The sequence below is a fragment of the Apodemus sylvaticus genome, chromosome 21, assembly GCF_947179515.1.
Source record: "Apodemus sylvaticus chromosome 21, mApoSyl1.1, whole genome shotgun sequence".
Lineage (NCBI taxonomy): Eukaryota > Metazoa > Chordata > Mammalia > Rodentia > Muridae > Apodemus > Apodemus sylvaticus.
Window position 1 is genome coordinate 43,874,837 of NC_067492.1, and position 18,142 is coordinate 43,892,978.

At 47.0% G+C, this 18,142-nt stretch overlaps 1 protein-coding gene across 4 annotated transcripts in view; it reads left to right on the top strand.

Moving 5' to 3' along the window:
* Positions 1-1,422: 1,422 nt before the first annotated feature.
* The window catches only part of Abcc12 (ATP binding cassette subfamily C member 12), a 59,977-nt gene continuing 43,257 nt past the window's right edge, over positions 1,423-18,142 (top strand). For 2 of the 4 annotated variants that reach the window (XM_052166605.1, XM_052166604.1), the window contains exons 1-8: positions 1,423-1,541; positions 3,708-3,863; positions 6,779-6,926; positions 7,202-7,438; positions 9,265-9,438; positions 9,871-10,018; positions 14,054-14,202; positions 16,587-16,694. In XM_052166605.1, coding sequence (XP_052022565.1) covers positions 1,423-1,541; positions 3,708-3,863; positions 6,779-6,926; positions 7,202-7,438; positions 9,265-9,438; positions 9,871-10,018; positions 14,054-14,202; positions 16,587-16,694 — 1,239 coding nt within the window. Of the gene's footprint in view, positions 1,542-3,707; positions 3,864-6,778; positions 6,931-7,201; positions 7,439-9,264; positions 9,439-9,870; positions 10,019-14,053; positions 14,203-16,586; positions 16,695-18,142 lie in introns of all 4 variants that reach the window. The other 2 variants (XM_052166606.1, XM_052166607.1) reach the window with 2 other exon arrangements.

Sequence of the window (18,142 nt, forward strand, 5' to 3'; positions counted from 1 at the left end):
GGAAATATCTGTGTCCTGATTGAATTAGGATTCTGGAGCCGTGCCTGTGGTATTCCAGTCATTAATATTCATTAACTGGATGAAGAGATTTTGAGCAGATCTATTACACATAAGGCCTGTGCCTTTCCCATCTAACTTTATAAACTTCATGTTTCAGTTTCTACTTGGAAAGATTTTTTTTCCTGTTTCAATAGAGGAGGTTTTTGTTTTCAGATTTTTGAGAGAGAGAGAGAGAGAGAGAGAGAGAGAGAGAGAGTATTGTTAAGGCATGCCTCTTGTAATATAGGACAAATAAGAAATTTTTCCAAGGTTACTTCCATTTCTCCAAGTCTGGGTTGCCACAGATAGAACTGTACAGCCCGCCCTCAGAGTATGGAGGTTGTTGGTCCTTTCCTGGGCTCAGTTTTTCTTCATGATAGTGAGGGATTTCTAAGAGTCCATCAGAGGGAGACTTACGGGCTTGGGAGCTTGGGCTATCCAATGGTTTAACAGTCTATTTATGAGTCACTAACACCTTTGACGAGAATTGCTTTTTAACCATGAGAACTTCCAGAGAGACATCAGGGAAATTTGAGCCCTGGGTTTAAGTAACAGTATGGTCACAGCCTTTGTTTAAGGTGGACTGAAGCCAGTACAGGGGCATTTATTGTTTGTATTTGGGGAGAAGAATGTTGTGGGAGCTCAGGGCTAGCACAGAGCTGGGGCTCAGAAAAGATCGGACCTTAGGATATGAAGGGACTTAGGATATGAAGGGGCAGTTGATCAGCAGGCCAGGCAGACACAGAGGATGTATGTTCTTTCCATTTGGGTTGTGTATGTGGGTTTTTACTGGGGGCATTGGCCTCAGAATCAATGGGAACATGAACTTGTCCCAACAAGTTCTTTGGAACTTTGGAAGTTCCAAAGTTGGAAGTTCTTTGTGCACCCCTGGGCATCCAGGTGGAGGGGACATGGGTGTATAAGCTCTAGGAAGAAGCTAGACAAATAAAGTATATCTGTTATCTGTATAACAGAATTCACCCACATCCAGAAAGTGAACCCATTTTTCCCAGAGGCTGTCTTGCCGGGCTGAGAACCAGCCTTGACCATGGGTTGACCCTCAAAGAAGTTTCCCAGGAGGAATTATGGCTTCCAGACAACTCTATATCGGAACAGGAGAGGAATGAGATGTGATTACTCAACTGGGGTGGGAGTGGGGGTGTCTTAAAATACAGGTTAAGGGGTTTTGGCGGTGTCTGGTCACAGTCCTACTTAGGTATTGAGACTAACTGGGTAAAATCAGTTCTGGGGGCTCAAAGCAAGTAAAGAGGCCTCTCAGCTCTACCCTCAATGTCCTCATCTCTCAGGGACCATCCTTATCTCTGATTACAGAGTGAAAGTGTCCCAAAGCCAAGAATCTAGGGCTTCAGAAACACTATCAAGATGGTGGGTGAAGGCCCGTACCTTATCTCAGACCTGGATCGCAGAGGCCGTCGCAGATCCTTTTCCGAGAGATATGATCCCAGCCTGAAAACCATGATCCCGGTGAGACCCCGTGCAAGGTGAGCCCAGAGGAGACCTGAGGTGTGCGGGGCAGGGCCACCGTGGGTGGTCCCCAGCCTCTGCTGGCCATGTGCTGCTCCATGTGTCTGTCCTTTTATCCCTCTGTCTACCTGTGTATGGATTCACTAACTTCTTACTTCTTCCTGGGATTGGTGAGATACCAGCTCGGGTTATGGGAGACTTCCTTGTGCTTGGTCTGCTCACAGCATTTATCAACTATTTTACTTGTTTGTTTATCTATCTATCTATCATCTATCTATCTATCTATCTATCTATCTATCTATCTATCGTCTATCTATCTATCTATCTATCTATCTATCTATCTATCTATCTATCTATCTATGAGATGGAAGAGTTGTGTTTTGTAGGCCAGAGTGGCCCGGAACTCAAAATCTTGCTGGTTCTGCCACCCAACTGCTAAGATTGCTGGTGTATGTCATCATGTCCGGTGTCTTTATTCTTCACAACCGCTCTAAAAGTTCTGGCGCCATCTTTAGCTGATGGGGAGGCAGCTGAAGAGAGATTAAAACACTTGCCAGCAGTTCAGCAGTCGGCCTTTATCTTTAACAAACTGCCTCACCATTTACCAGCCAAAAGGAAGCAATGACCTTTTCCCTCCCACAGCTTACAGTTTTATGGGTAACTAGTAAAATAAAGCAACCTGGGCCGAGATGGTTTGGGTAGTTCATGTGGTCTTGACCAGTTTGCTCGGTGTCTGCTGTGCAAGGTATATGTGCTTCTGAGGGTTGACCACGACAAGGACAACAATCAGGCCGTGTCATCACTCAAAGCCCCAGAAGGCTTCCAAGAGAATGGGTGGAGGCAGGCAGGTCACCTTGAGACTCACACTCATGTCAGCACACATGCACTGCATCCTCTCCACCAGAGTGAGCTGCAGGGCATCCCAGATTCAGGGCGAGGGGCACCTACTCCACCATTTGCTGGCATGAGCTGCAAGACCATTTTAATGGGTTCTGTGACTTCCAAGCACATATGCTCAACGGTTCAGTATATTTATTATTTTATATATCATTAGTATAAACTACTGCCTTTGCTGAGTAAGAGAAGGCCAAGTGGCATCTTTTGGACTTACAGTATGACACAAATTTTATTTATTTTCAACAGTTTCTCAGTCCCTATTTGTCTGTCTCTGTCTCTTTCTGCCTCTGTCTCTCTCTTTCTTACACACACACACTCACACATACACATACACACATATCACATTCATACACACATACACTCACATACATACACTCTCATAACACATTCACACATACACTCACACATTCAAACTTACATACACACTCACAAACACATTTACACACACACTTTCTCATATACACACACTCTCACACATATACACATTCATACATATACATTCTCACAACCCACTCACACATTCAAATTCACACACACACATTCAAACTCACACACATTCAAACTCACATATATACACTCACACACACTCAGATTCTCTCTCACACACACAAACTCACACACTCCAGTCTGACCTTTTCGCTCCATATATTTTTCAATTTTTATGGTCTAAGTACCATATCCTTGCTGTCAACATGACCACTAAATGTGAAGGAGAGATGCACAGTAGCCCCCCACTCCTAGGTATTTCCTCCACAAAGATGATAAATGAATGTGAGGAACTCCCGAGGGGATAGGGACAGTGATATAAATGCTCACTTCAACAGTGAGTTTGTTAAAAATCGGGACAGTCAGTGTGGCACCCAGGTAGGATGACGTGCAAATCCATGCAACATTTTGTGGCTTTTGAAATGCAGTCCAATGAAAATATTAAGAATCATAAACAAAAATAGTCAAACAGTTAGGAAGTGCTAAGTTTGGATTTAGGATCATATAGTTAAGTGCGTGTTACTCAATGTTGAATGTTGGTTGTGTTTAACAGCTGACCTGCGTACTTCCTGAGCATTCGCCATCTGCTCTCCTGAGCTGGGGAAAGTTAGACTAGGAACGACAATTCTCACAACCCACTCACACATTCAAATACACACACACACATTCAAACTCACAAACCCAAAGGGTTAATGGATGCGAGTCCCGGGTGCCATCTGTAGCTATGACTACAGATGGAAGCCAGGGCTTGAGGGCGGGGAGCCCGACATCTGGGAACCCAAGCGTACAATTTGCTCTAGGTTGGCACCCAACCCTGTGGATGACGCTGGGCTGCTGTCCTTTGCCACGTTTTCCTGGCTCACACCTGTGATGATTCGAAGTTACAAGCACACGCTGACTGTGGACACCCTGCCCCCACTATCTCCTTACGACTCATCTGATGCCAACGCCAGGAGGTACCAGGGTCACCAAGGGAGTGGCATTGTGAGCAAGGGGGGGCACTTGCTCACACATCTTCACCTACTTCTGCTACCCCTGCGGAAACTGACACCTATGGGAGCTGAGCTGCTGACCCTTCTTTCTCAGTGGTTGTTAATTGCGATGTGGCTTGAAGTGAGGGCATTCCTTGGCCCCATCTCTGGGGAATGTGCTGACAGAGAGGACTATAATGTGAGGCTGGGGGGCTGTAGGAGTGCCACTGTTGATGGGTATCTGGGGACTTGTTTTACTCTGTGCTGCTTGGGCCCCCCCACACACCTGGGTTGCTGCATGAAGCTTTAGTAGTCGTTTATGGGATTTTTTTTTTTTTTTTATGTCCGTATTGCAAACTGCCCATATTTGCCAATTTTAACTTGCAGAAGGGTACCATTGCTCCCAACTAACTGATGTAGTTTAGTAATGTTTAAGCAGTAGAACTATTCCCCACTATGTTTCTGTTCCTCTATCAGAGTCCAACCCCATTAACATGTTGGTGACCGTGCCTGAACTCTCCTAATCCCTGCAACCATTGTGTCATTGTGTGCAGAAAGATGCCTCCTTTTCTTTTCTGTCTTCTTTTCTTCTTCCCTTTTTCTTTTGTGTGAGATAGGCTCTTGCTGTGTGGTCCTGGCTAGCCTAGGACTCGGTATGTAGAACAGGCTGGCCTCGGAACTCGGAGAGATTAACCTGCCTCTGCCTCCTCAAGTCCAGGCTATGTTTTTTATGTTGAAGTTAAAACATAGAACATAGGGCTGGGGAGATGGCTCAGTGATTAAGAGCACACTGGCTTTTCTTCCAGAGGTCCAGAGTTCAATTCCTAACACCCACATGGCAGCTCACAACTGTCTAGAGCTGTGTGGGATCTGATTCCCTCCCTCTTCTGGTGTGTAGCTATATACATGCAAACAGAACACCCATATATATCAAATAAATAAATAAATAAATAAATAAATAAATAAATAATTTTTTAAAAATGAACACTCTGTGGCTGACACCTTGCTCTTTCCTGTTGAAAATGTGTAGACTTGCTCACACTTGCACAAAGACATCTGTCTCATTCATTCGTTGCTTTCAATGTGCATGAGTGACTTGCCTGCATACATATGAACATCATGCACACGCTTGCTCCTGGAGGAGGTCAGAAGAGGGTGTCAGGTCCCCTGGATGTGGAGTTACATGGTTGCTGAGAATCGCACCCGAGTCCTCTGCAAGAGCAACCCGCGCTCTTAACCGCAAGCATCTCAAGAGTCCCAAGCTTCCTTCTTTCTAACAGTTGCACTGAAATGGCTTTCTGAGGACCTCTAATGTCTTGACCAAGGGAAGGTCCTCAAAGCTGCCACCTTTCCTTTTCCCAGAGGTTGTCCTAACTTTGACCATGTGGTCCAAAGTAGGACACATGCTGGAATATATACTCAAGAGGCTGAGTGCAAGCTGTGGTCTTGTAGTTAATTCTGGGGGCAGAATTGCCCTACCCCTTCTACCTCCTTGGAAGAAGTCCCAGCTACTGCTAATTTATCTACAGTCTTGAGAAGATTTCCAGGGAGCTTTGAGGGGCTAGCTGAGGGTCTGTGGGGTGCTAGGTTTTTCTTCTAGCTTTCTGGCTAGTGTTTTTCATTAGGATTTTTAAAACAATTGTTTCCTTCCCAACATCAGCTTGGATTATCTTCTCTTTCATGCTGCCCTTTGTTCCCGTCTGAATTCACTCAGGCCAGGAGATCAGGGACCAATAAATGCTGGCTGTTCGGTGCCTTGCCCAGCCCAGCCCCGGGCCTCTCTTCTGGGCTCTCAATTCCACAGGCCCAGCACCAGCACTTGGATGCCTCACAGGTTTCAATAGCCAGACTGCGGGGTGTCTGTCATCTGAGTTTATATGAACGTAGGATTTTCATTTTTCTTTGCTTGTGTGTTGAGTCTGTAGCTACACATAGTAGGCAAGAGCTTACAATTGCATGCTTGACCCTCAGCCCACACTTCATGATACACTTTCCCTCTTTCCTAAGTTTCTGCTAACCCCATTCTCAGTCACTAAGACTGGGAAACTGGGCTCTACAGTTGGTTCTCATTCTCCTTCCCTCCCACATCTAATCCAACAAGTCCTACTGTCACCCCCTGTCCACCTGTCCTTGAATCTCCCCAACTTGACAGCACTGCACCTCTGGCCTGATGCCCTTCGTGTCCTGTATGACCCTTCCTTTGCCTTGACTACCCACAGCCAATCACGTCACCACGCCGACCTAAAGATCCGCAGTTGTTTCCCTTGCACTTAGAACATGGCACCACTTAAGTGCCTTCCTAGGGACTTTGAAGTCCCATGAGAGCCTGCTCAGCCTTACCTCCCAGCATGCTTTGCTTCATGGGCCATAGACATCTTATGCTGGACTCCTTTTAAATCTTGGGAAAAGACAGCCTTTTGTTGGTTTCCTTGAGACAAAGTCTTGCTATATAGCTTCCTCTGGTTTAAAACCCGAAATCCTCCTGCCTCAGCCTCCAAAGGGCTTAAAATATAGACACATCCCATCATACCTTGCTAAAAGGACAGGCAGTTTTTTCCCCCCAAGGGGGACTTTTTACTCCAGTTTGTTTCCAATATTCTTATGATTATGGGTGCTGTAGCCAGAAGCTGGGTAGGCAAGGACTTGGGAGGTGCCTACTACAGATATTATCAACAGCTCTGGCTGGATGTTACCTCCCCCTTCCACCCCACCACTATATAAGTGCCCCAAAGGAAGAAGACAGAGAAACGCTGCTTTCCCCAAAACCATCACTGGGTCCCATCACTGGGTTGAGGGCTGTGCCATGCACCTTTGCCAAGAGTTTGCCCACCAAAGCAGTCCCAGCTGATTGGTGATATGCACTGTCCATTCATCTCCCGTCTCCTTTTCTTTCATTGCAGATTCCAAATCCTTTGGGATGAAGAATTAGAAAGGGTAGGGCCTGAGCGGGCCTCTCTGGGCCGCGTGGTCTGGAAATTCCAGAGGACCCGCGTTCTGATGGATGTTGTAGCGAACATCCTGTGCATCGTCATGGCAGCCTTGGGGCCGGTGAGTCGGGTTGGTTCTTCCCAATAGTCTCCTCGATCCCCAGCTGGGCAAACTATGTCATTAGTCACTTTTCTCTACGAGTCAGTGGCTTCAGTTCATTGTGTTTATCTCTGTGTTCCTTGGGGGTGAATTTCCATAAAGCCAATTCTTGTCAAGCACACCCACCACCGCTGAAATTAATGAGAATGTCTGCGGGTAAAGTCGGGCATCCGGGGCCTCCTGGGTGGAGCTCCACCCAGCGGCCCTCCCTTATTCTCCACTGCACTGTTTTACAGACAGTTCTCATTCACCAAATCCTCCAGCACATTAGCAGCATCTCCTCCGGACACATCGGCATCAGCATCTGCTTGTGCCTGGCCCTCTTTGCCACCGAGTTCACCAAAGTCCTCTTTTGGGCCCTCGCCTGGGCCATAAATTATCGCACAGCGATCCGACTGAAGGTGGCTCTCTCCACGCTAATTTTCGAAAACCTGCTGTCCTTCAAGACATTAACTCACATCTCTGCAGGGGAGGTAAGCAGGGCCCGGAGGAGCTTCCACTTGAAAAGCTGGCCCTGTTTCTGTTGAGTGTGTGGTCTGTGCTTCCTGGACGGAGCATCTGCTTGCTTCCTTTTTGCTATTCACATGTGAATCCCCCGTTGAGTGAGGTAATGGAGGCTCCAGACAGCACAAGAGGAAGTCAGAGGAGGGCTCACATCTGAGCTGTGGAATTTGAAAAGTGCTAGAGAGTGATATCATTCAATCCCTTTGATTACCGGTGAGGGCAATGAAACAGTATAGAGCACACTATAGGTATTTGGTAAAACTGATGGGCTAGTAGTAGTGGTAGTAGCAGTAGTAGTGTATACACCTATAACCCTGGTACTCAGGGGATGGAGGGAGAAGCAATGGAAAACTGAGGCTAGCCTAGGCTATGTAGTGAGAACTTGTTCCCTTCTGGAAAAAAAAAATTCCAGTTGTGTAAGATTCCAATAGAATGCAACCATGTGCATTATACTTCAGCATTGGCATTGTCTTAAGCCTCTAATCTTTAGTAACAAAATCCTTGCCACTTATTCAAAATAACCTCCCAAGCCCCCACCCCCACCCATGGTATTTAGTGAAAGGACTTGCTTCTCTTTCCCAATGGCTCCTTCAACTGGGTTCAAATCATCTTATGGGAACTCTGAGTAGACCCTGCATGGAAGGAAACAGGATCTGGGGACAGGGCTCAGTTAGCAGAGTGCTCACCTAACATGCATAGAGTCTGGGGTTCCCTCCCCAGCACCACATGAACCAGGTGTGATGGTTCCTGCCTGCATACTCCGTCACTTAGGGTACAGAGGCAGGAGGATGAAATCCAAGGCCATCCTTGGCTACACTAACAAATCTCAAGTCAGCTGGGGATACACACAACTCCGTTTTCTTTAAAAAAAAATAATAGCAAAGAAGAAGAATTTATCTTACTTTATCTAAAAGGAGTCTGGAGCTCCGGGGAGGGCAGCTTTGCGATCCTTCCCTTCCTCCAACATTATCTCCCTACCACATATCTCCCCCATATCTCCCCCATATCTTCAGGATGATTGTAAGAGATCCAATCACCCTAACCGTTTTCAGAAAGTCAGTAGGAGGATGGAGAGAAAAAAAAACAATGTGTCTCCCTAGGGTTGAAGTCCCCTCTCCTTTAACCTCTCCCCAGATCTCTTTCCATACTCTGGCTTACATGTTACTTTCAAACCTAGAGCCACATGGGCACAGTCTTTGCACAAAGGGCAAAGAGAGCTCTCTTCCTCCTTCTCCTCTCCTCCTCTCTCTCCTCCTCTCCTCCTCCTCTCCCTCCCTCCTCCTCTCCCTCCTCCTCTTCCTCTTTCTTCTCCTTCTTCCCCTCCTCCTCCCCATCCTCATTCCCCCTCCCCTCCCCCACCCTCCTCCTCTTCCTCCTCTTCCTCCATTTCTCTCCATTTCCTTCTTTGATAGTTTGGAGACAGAGTCTCCCTGTGCAGCCCACGCTGGCCTGGAACTCCGACTCCTATTGCAACCTCCCAGGTGCAGTGGTGCATGCCTGTATCACCATGCCCATCAGAAGAGCAGTCTTTTCGTTGGATATGCTGCTTCCTTGAGTAAGGCAGAACTGTGCTAATAAAGACATAAACAGCATTTCAGCATGATACCCCCCAAACCCTGTATGCCTTTGCACCTCCCAGTTTTGAGATCTTCAGTTAAGATACTAGCCCTCCAAAGTCATGCCAGAGAGAGACCACACAGCTCTTCACATTGATCCCTTGATATGTCCCGCCTCCTGCCAATCAGAGAGCTTCAAGAAAGGGTCCCAAGCCTGAACCTATGTGCTTTCTTTCTAGGTACTCAATGTACTATCAAGTGATAGTTATTCCTTGTTTGAGGCTGCCTTGTTTTGTCCCTTGCCAGCCACCATCCCCATCCTAATGGTCGTTTGTGCGGTGTACGCCTTTTTCATTCTGGGGTCCACAGCTCTTGTTGGGATATGTGTGTATCTCATATTCATCCCAATCCAGGTGAGTCAGGGATGTGCAATGTAAAACACTTGACATTTGCAACCCGCATACATGCCTTTGCTGAGTTGTGCAGAGGGCATACACCTGAAGCCTGTGTGTATCTACGAACACAGGTGTTGTATCTTTGGTTGGCCCAGTGTCATTCTCTAAGAACTCGAATTTGAGTGCCCTGGGGGAGGAGGGATGCTTATGCCATCTGCCAAAGTTTCTACTTTCCTACCTTGCATGTTCATACATCATTATGTCACCTGACAGGGTCCCAGTGGCTTCCTCCAGGCCAAGTCAGCTGCCGTAATGCAGAGGAAGGACTGAGGATCTCAGCCAAGTCCCCTTAGAACTCTGTTTGGCATTTGTGTTCCAATCCCTGGATTTTTAGGCCAAGTGCAATTCAGCAGTTCTCCCTGAATGCAGTTGCTTGTACCTCGATTTCAGATGTTTATGGCCAAACTCAACTCGGCTTTCCGAAGATCAGCAATTTCAGTGACAGACAAGCGGGTTCAGACAATGAATGAGTTTCTGACCTGCATCAAGCTGATTAAAATGTATGCCTGGGAGAAATCTTTTATAAACACCATTCACGGTAAGATGAGCAGCTGCTTTGCAAAGCACTTACATGGGTGGAGAGTGCTCTTTTAAGAGGTTCTTCAAGTTCTGTGGGGGCCAGGCACTGCAGCAGGGGCGGGGTGCTGAGGGGGCCTCCTAAGGTGCTCTGTAGGTCAAAGAATTTTTCCAAGGATTGTAGTGATTTTGTAATAGACCCGGGCATCTGTTCTAATGAACCCAAGGGTGAGTGGCATATGGTTTTGCCTTTTCTGGGGCACAGGGAGCCTGGTGTTGGCTAGTTACCCTTACAAAAATAATCCACAACATATTGGAGCAGCAAAGGAGCTATGTCAGGCTGTTTCCTTGACTTCAATGATGTTTATAGCCACACACACACACACACACACACACACGCATGCACACACACTCATTCTCACACATACACTCACATATACACACTCACATATATATGCACACATTTACACACACTTGCATAGACATATACACATTTGCATATACACATACACATACACTCACATATACATACTCACACTCACACAAATACACTCACACGTACACACTCACACACATACATACACAAACATATACATACACACACATACACTCACATAACATACTCCCATACACTCACACATATACACACATACACACATACTCACACATACACACTCATATACAAACACATACACACATACATACACATACACACACATATACATACACACTCATGCTCACATAATATACTCATACACTCACACACTTACACACACTCACATATACACTCACACATACACATACATACATATCTACATACATACACACACTCATGCATACTCACATGGATACATATACATATAAATGCACACACACACACACACACACACACACACACACACACCTCCCAGATCTATCTCCTCTTTGCTTCCAGGGACTTTATTGTACTTATGTGGCCCACAGACACAATGTTTCTTGAGCTGACATGAGGATGCATTTGTAAGTTGCTTTTTGGTTTGTTTTTTTAGTTTTGAAATGATAAGGACAGAGAAAAAGGAGGGAGGTGATTGGAGAATGGATGGAGAGAAAAAGGTTTATAGGATATATGGGGAGGGGGGATCCGGGAAAGGGGAAATCATTTGGAATGTAAACAAAGAATATAGAAAATAAAAATATTAAAGACAAAAGCCCATTTCAATCAACTCTAAATCCTAGTTACAGAGACATTTATAGAATCGCTGATGTAGCTTCAGGTGGTCAGCAAGGACCAGAGTCATACCCTCCTACTTAGGTATCAGCACAAATTTGGGGTGAAGCTGTGTTTGTATTTTAGAGACTGTCTCTAGAGAACCCGCTTCAGCCCATGTACTGCCTGGGCTTCCAGCTCTCAGGTTACGAGGCAGGAGGATTTCAAGGTCTGTAGCAGCTTGGGCTGTATAGTGAGACACTGTGGTTTGACTCCAAAAACCAAGCAAGCAAGCAAGCAAGCAAGCAAGCAAGCAAACATACAAACAACAACAAAAAAACCCCAAACCAAAACACAAAACAAAACAAAGCTAATGTCAAAGGAACAAACCTTGCCCCTAAGAATTAGAAAAACTGTGTCCTCCTTTACTCCTGTGTGGGACATCAGCAATTCAATAGGACTTCTTTAAGAATACAGAAATATTTCCTTCATACTCTGAACTTAAAATAACTTAATTTCATTCTATAATGATTCCACTGGACTTAGTTCAACTTGATCCAACTCAGTGTCACTCAAGCCCGTTCTGGTTTAGTGACTATAGATCAAATTCTACTATTTGCAGACCAGGGGAGCTATACAGATGGCTAGGGAAGGGTTTCCACTGTAAAGGCCGGGGAGTATGTCAGGGCTAAGCTTGGAAATAGCCCCATGTTTGCTGGCTCCAGACATACCCAGAACCCATCTGCTTCTCTTCATTCCACTGCTGCCCTGGTCCAATGCAGTCTCCGCTCAGAGACGGCAGAAGTAGAAGCAGCCGATGCCTCTCCCTTGCTAGAAATTCCTCAGTGGTGTCTTTTCTCACTTAGACAACTCAAAGTTAGATTTTTCTAGTGGGGGCCATGCGCCTTCAGTTGGCTTAGCAGCTCTGGCCTCTGGTGACTGTTTTCTAGTAACCTTTGCTTGCTTTACTTTAGTTGAGGGGACCTTCAATGTCCCATGCACCTCCATGCTTCAGGTCCCCTGTGCTGTCTGACCCCATGTTAGACATTCACTTTGACTTTGTGTCGATCTTGGTTCCTCTCCCTATTCCTGACTTCCGGAGGCCACCTGCCCCAGCGTGCCCAGTGCTCCGAAGCTGGTCACAGCCTACCAGTTTCCTTATCCCTTAAGTCTGCTTATTTCTTTCTGATCACCAGACACAATTTGAAGTCATCTTACTCAGTTTTTATTGTCATTGTTACTATTTTTTCTTTTGCAACACTGTTTCGGGCTAGCCTGGAGCCAGCTGTGAAGCTGGTGCTGGCCTCCAAGTCAAGATCCCTTTGCCTCCACCTCCCACGCTGGTGGGATTGCTGGCATTTATTTCTGTTTTTCCTGATTGCCTATCTTCCTCGCTGGAAGAGGGCTGGGGCCCTGCTTGCTGGCATAGCACCTGCAATATACTAGATACCAAACTAATCTCCCAAATAACTGAACATATGATTGACCGCTCTGTAAGGTAAATTGGGAGGGTACCACAGAAGGCCTAAGGGGAACCTCCCTGGTAGACAGTAGAGCCCTAGATCCAATACTCAAAAGGAAAACAATGTCCTCCTGCAGAGCAGGCCCTATTCTGTTCAGAGGGCACTGTACTGTCTTCTTGTCACAGTAGGTAGAAGAATGTGGGATCTAGTGAGGTAGGAACCCTGTACTGCCGCAGTGCCCTTGTGAAAGTGCTTTTACACAGGAGGCTAGAACTAGGCTGGTTACTATAAGCATCAGGGAGCACCTTGCAGACTTGTGAAGAAGAGGTATTCTTTTGAAGTTCAACCACAGAGTCTGGGCATATGAAATGAGGCTTCCTGGCCCCAGATGGGCCTTTCTGTTCTGTTGCATTCCACACTTTCTCCACAGAAAAGTAGTGTCCTTTTGTGACTCCTGTAGCATTTGATTTATGACTCAATCTATGGAGTATCAGGGCTGGGAGGGACTGAGATCCTGGTGCTGCTGGGTTCATGTCCTGGGGTTCCAATATGATTTGTTTCACTGTCATTTGGAGAAGAATCAGGCAGAAATAATTTATATATTTCCATTCATATTATTAACTATTTTATTGCTATGAACAAACATCATGACCAAGGAAACTCTTAGGAGAAGTATTTAATTGGGAACTTGCTTTTTACAGTTTCAAATGATTTTTTTTCCATGATTGGCATGACAGAGTGTGGTGGTAGGCAGCCAGGTCTGGTGCTGGAGTTTACATCCTGATTTGTAGACAGCAGGGAGGGGATGGGCTAGACTGGGCCTGGCATGGGCTTTGGAAACCTCAAAGCCAACTCCCAGTGGCACGCCTTCTCCAGTAAGGTCACTTCTACTCCAACAAGGCCACACCCCCTGATCCTTCTCAAACAGTTCCACTCACTAGGGACAAAGCACTCAAACACACAAGCCTATGGGGGACATTCTCATTCAAGCCAAAACAGTTTTCTTTCTCTTTGAGCAAGTGTATGTGTATGTGGTGTGTAGCATGATTACATGCTTGTATATGTATGGGTGCAGGCATGTGGAGGCCTGAAAGTGACACTTGGCTGCACCTTCATCGGTCACTCTTCACCAAGTCTTTCACTGAACCTGGAACTTGCCGATTCTGGCTAGTCCAGCTAACCAGCTATCCCCAGAGATCCCCTGCTCTGCCTTCTGAGTGCCAGGATTATCGTCAGTGACCCTTCCTGCCCGGCTTTCATGTGGGCTCTGGGGGCCCAAACTCTGGTCCTTGCAATTGTGTGGCAAACATTTTACCTGCTGGGCCTTTTCCCCAGCCCGGAAGCATTTCTTAAGGTTAGGGTTTGGCCCACAAAATAGAATCATGCCTGATTGCCTTCTCTTTTGCAGACATAAGAAAGAGAGAAAAAAAATTACTGGAAAAGGCTGGATACGTCCAAAGTGGGAACTCAGCCCTGGCTCCCATTGTGTCCACCATAGCCATCGTGTCTACGTTCACCTGTCACATTTTCCTGAAACGCAAGCTCACTGCTCCTGTGGTAAGCGTTTCCTCTAACCAGGCCACGTTTGCACCCTATCCTTGGCAAGCCCCTGGTGAGAAACCCCTTTCCATCTCTCTTGTGCCTGGCGTTAGAACACCCAGTTGCAATATACCAAATGATACCAGGCTATTTCATTGGATTAATTAATTAGACTTAAATTTAGTTGTTCAGTGCTAGGGGCTGAGCCCCAGGTCTTGCCCATTCTAGGTAAGCACTGTACCACCGAGTCATAACCCAGACTCTGATCCAGTTTGCACATGAGTCCTTGGGCTGACCTCAGGAGAATCTGCCTGCTATTCTTTCTCTGTCCATGCAGGGCAGAGGTGGCTGCTAGGAGTGGAGCACACTTGGTGAATGGGTGGTGGGAGGGGCTGCAGGTTTGGGGGCAGGGTGTACAGGAGATCTAGAGAGCACTTGGCTGCTTGGCTCCTGTGGCATGTGTTACAAACAGGGGAATTCTAGCTTGTTCTCTGGTAGGGAGAAATCGAAAGGATCAGGCTGGGGTCAGAGTTCTTCTAAGCTTGAGAGCTGGGCCTATCCTGTTTAATTATCGACGCTCCTACTCCACAGCTATGGCCTGTCACCTGCCTTTGGCCATTCCTGGTTTTTGCTTTCACTGTCACTAAGAAGCCTGGCAGTAGTTCCTGTCAGTGTAGCTGGGAAGAGGGGGGTGAGTGATTGTGGGTGTGGGATGAGTGTGGGGGCCTAGAGAGCCCTTAGATGCTCTCACCTGCTTTCACCCAGGTCACATGGGTGTGGGTTGAAGCCTCTGAGGGGACGTGGGATGAACGTAAAGCTCGAGGGCTTTTGACAAGGGAACAGAACATGCAGAGATAAAAGAACCTTGAGCTAGAGGGGAAACGGCTCTTGGATTTAATTGAAGAAAAACGCCGCTAAGATAGTAAACCAAGCATCTGCAGGACAAGTGGCTGGAGAAGAGTCAGCCAAGGCAAGGGAAGAGTACTGTGTGGGGCAGGTGGGTGAGGGCAAGGGGTAGCTAAGTTCCTAGAGGAAACATAGCACCCCCAAGCAAGGGTGTCAGTATCACAAGGGTGGGGTATCACAAGGCGAAGCAGGAGCTTCTGCTTGGCCATCCTCTGCTAATTCCACTAACACCCACGTTATTTTTGTATCTGAGAGGGGCGATGTCATTTCAGGCTCTTTGGGCCCATTTTACTGTAAGGCTTTGGACTTGGTCACGAGCCCAAAGCCAGAATGAGTGGCAATAGTGTCCTGCCTGAGCGGGACACTGCTCAATTATTGTGACTGCTCTTGATGGTTCCCATGCATACATGCATACCTGCACGAAGATACACACACACACACACACACACACACACACACACACACCCTCTAATTCTATTACATACAAAAAAGGAAAAAACAAATGATGTTAAGTTTTCTGACATGATAGTTTAGAAGAAAGCAAGATCCAAATCTCCTGATTCAGAACCCTCCTGGTTCCCTTTCTCTGCTAGGGTCATGGCATCCTGAGATTGGCTTCCAGGTCTGCCAGGTAGCCTGTGTACTGCCTGTCAAGATCCAGTTTCTTTTGCTTTCTTGTTGTTGTTGTTGCTGTTGTTTGTGCCAAGGTGGTACTTTTGGATTTAGAGAGTTAGGAGCAGATGCGACCGAAGCATTTGTTGCTATCCTCTTAGCAATGTAGAACTAGCTCAAACCTGGAACGTGTCCACAGGGCCTGCTCAGCAGCAGACAACATCACCTGGGCTTTGCCAGAGGGAAGCTGTTTTATTAATTTCTTAAGTGGGGTAGAAAGAGCCTGCTGTTACATGAAGCCAGGAGTGAGAAGATGGTGTTTGAGAGATGAAGTTACCCCCCCAGGGTTCCAGTCGAAAGAAGAATGCTTGTCTTCACGGAGGAGCTTCAGTATCTAGGGATACTGGATAAGGCTCAGTGGGGAAACCCCTCAGTCAGCGACTTTGGAGCTGTGTGCTCTGGAGAAAGATGCTGTGACCCCAGAGGGTCAGATGCCTCTGACCAGCCCAGATGAAAGTGAGTTAGGCGAATCTGGACAGGGCTTTGAATGAGCAGTCTTGGGTCAGAAAAGGACACAGTATGGATGGATATGTATGAAGCTGCTTAGCTGGGAGATGGTCTCAGGTATATATGTCCCCCCCCCCCTTTTTGGTGAAAATTCCCAAAACAAAAGAGATTAAAAAGCCACTGTTCCCAGTTTGCCGACCCATGGTTTCTGAGCCTTGAAATGAAAAAGCATTCCTCTGTGAATCCCCAATGGTGCCGCTGTTTCTTGTGTTAGTGAGTTTACTTACTAACCCTTCCCCCAACCCCCATGGATAGAGCAGCCTGGAGCTAAAGCAACTTGTAGTTCTAAATCCTCCATCCTCTGTTTCCTCCTTCAGGCATTTAGTGTGATTGCCATGTTTAATGTAATGAAGTTTTCCATTGCAATCTTGCCTTTCTCGGTCAAAGCAGTGGCCGAAGCCAGTGTCTCTCTAAGGAGAATGAAGGTATAAGTAATGCTGGGTGAGTAGGGACGAGATCTCACTTCTGGGGTGGGCGGGTGATGCTTGGAAATGGGCGTGATGTTCAGATCTACTGGCAGTTGCATGGCCATGAAGATGGGAGAGTTAGTGTGCAGAGGAGAGAATGAACGGTGAAGGTTTTGCAAGATACGCTCTGGAGGGGAACATGCCAGAGCCTTTATTGACAGAGGGCATGCTCCTAACACCCCCCGCAACCCACCTAAGGCATGATTCACATTTTCTCCAGCAGTGTGGCTGGCTCTGCACTGACTCAGTTCCTGGCGTGGCCTGTGATGAGTGTGGGGACACTGGTACAGAACTGGGGGGCCCTAGTAAGCTATGTACATACAGGTGATTCACAAGCATGGCGCTTGGTAGGCTTGAGGTCCAGGCAGGAAAAGGAGAAGGGCATTCTTGACCACAGAATGGCAGCTCAGCTGTCTGTGAAATCCTGAGTCCTCTCAAGCGCCTTGGGTTTCTGCCCCTGTTTCCTTGTTTCTAAGAAGAGCCCTGTGAAGACTCCAGGCGCTGTCCTCTCAATAGGGAGAGGCACTTGTGTAAGCCAGGACTGGAAGGTACCCTGGTGCCTCTCAGAGGCACACAGATCAACAGTCTCGCATTCACTCTACATATCCCTGTACTAGAAAACAGGTACAGGTGTTTTAGAGTCAGAGAAGGACTCTATTTCTTGAATCCTCAACCTCCACACTGTACCATCCCCTTCCCTGGGGTCTCCATCGTGTGTCTTCTGATCTCAGTATGATTTATACGTCAGCCCTCCCTTTCCAAAACTGTCATCCTCCAATCCTTCCTTACTACACTCAGTTCTCAAAGAGCTGTGAAAGTGTTGACCTGCCCGCCAGCGGTCACCTAATCAGCTCCTGGGAGCCCCTGTTTCCCGCAGGATGGCACTGGCCCCTCAGTCTCTCCACCCTTGTTTCCCATCCCATTTCTACCTTGAGCTCTGCGGTTCAGCAATCCCAGATGGCGTATTTCATGCTGTGCCAAACCACTAGACCATGCTCTGCCTGCTTCCCCGTCTGCCATGTTGTGGTCTCCACTCTCATTTCCCTGTTCTCTCTTCTCCCTCTTATTTGCCTATAGAGACTCAGCTCAGGTACCAAACACATAGACTTACAGGAAGGGGAATCATGTTTCTTCTCTGGCCGCTGCAAGGTTGTGTCCTTGTCACACCTCACTGCACCGAGCTGTGCGTGTCCCCTTCCCACAGACAATCTTTTCGAGGTCAGGGGCTATGCTTGTCCGTGTGTGCATTTCTACCATGTACCCCCTCGGTCTGACAAGTACCATTTAGTAACTTGTGAGTGTTTTGTCGAGCTGAGTGGGGAAGAGACGGAGCAAATGGGCCTTGGTTTCGTATCTGTCTGTCATGCAGTGAAGGCCATCCCCACAGGCAGAGCCGCACTGTCTTG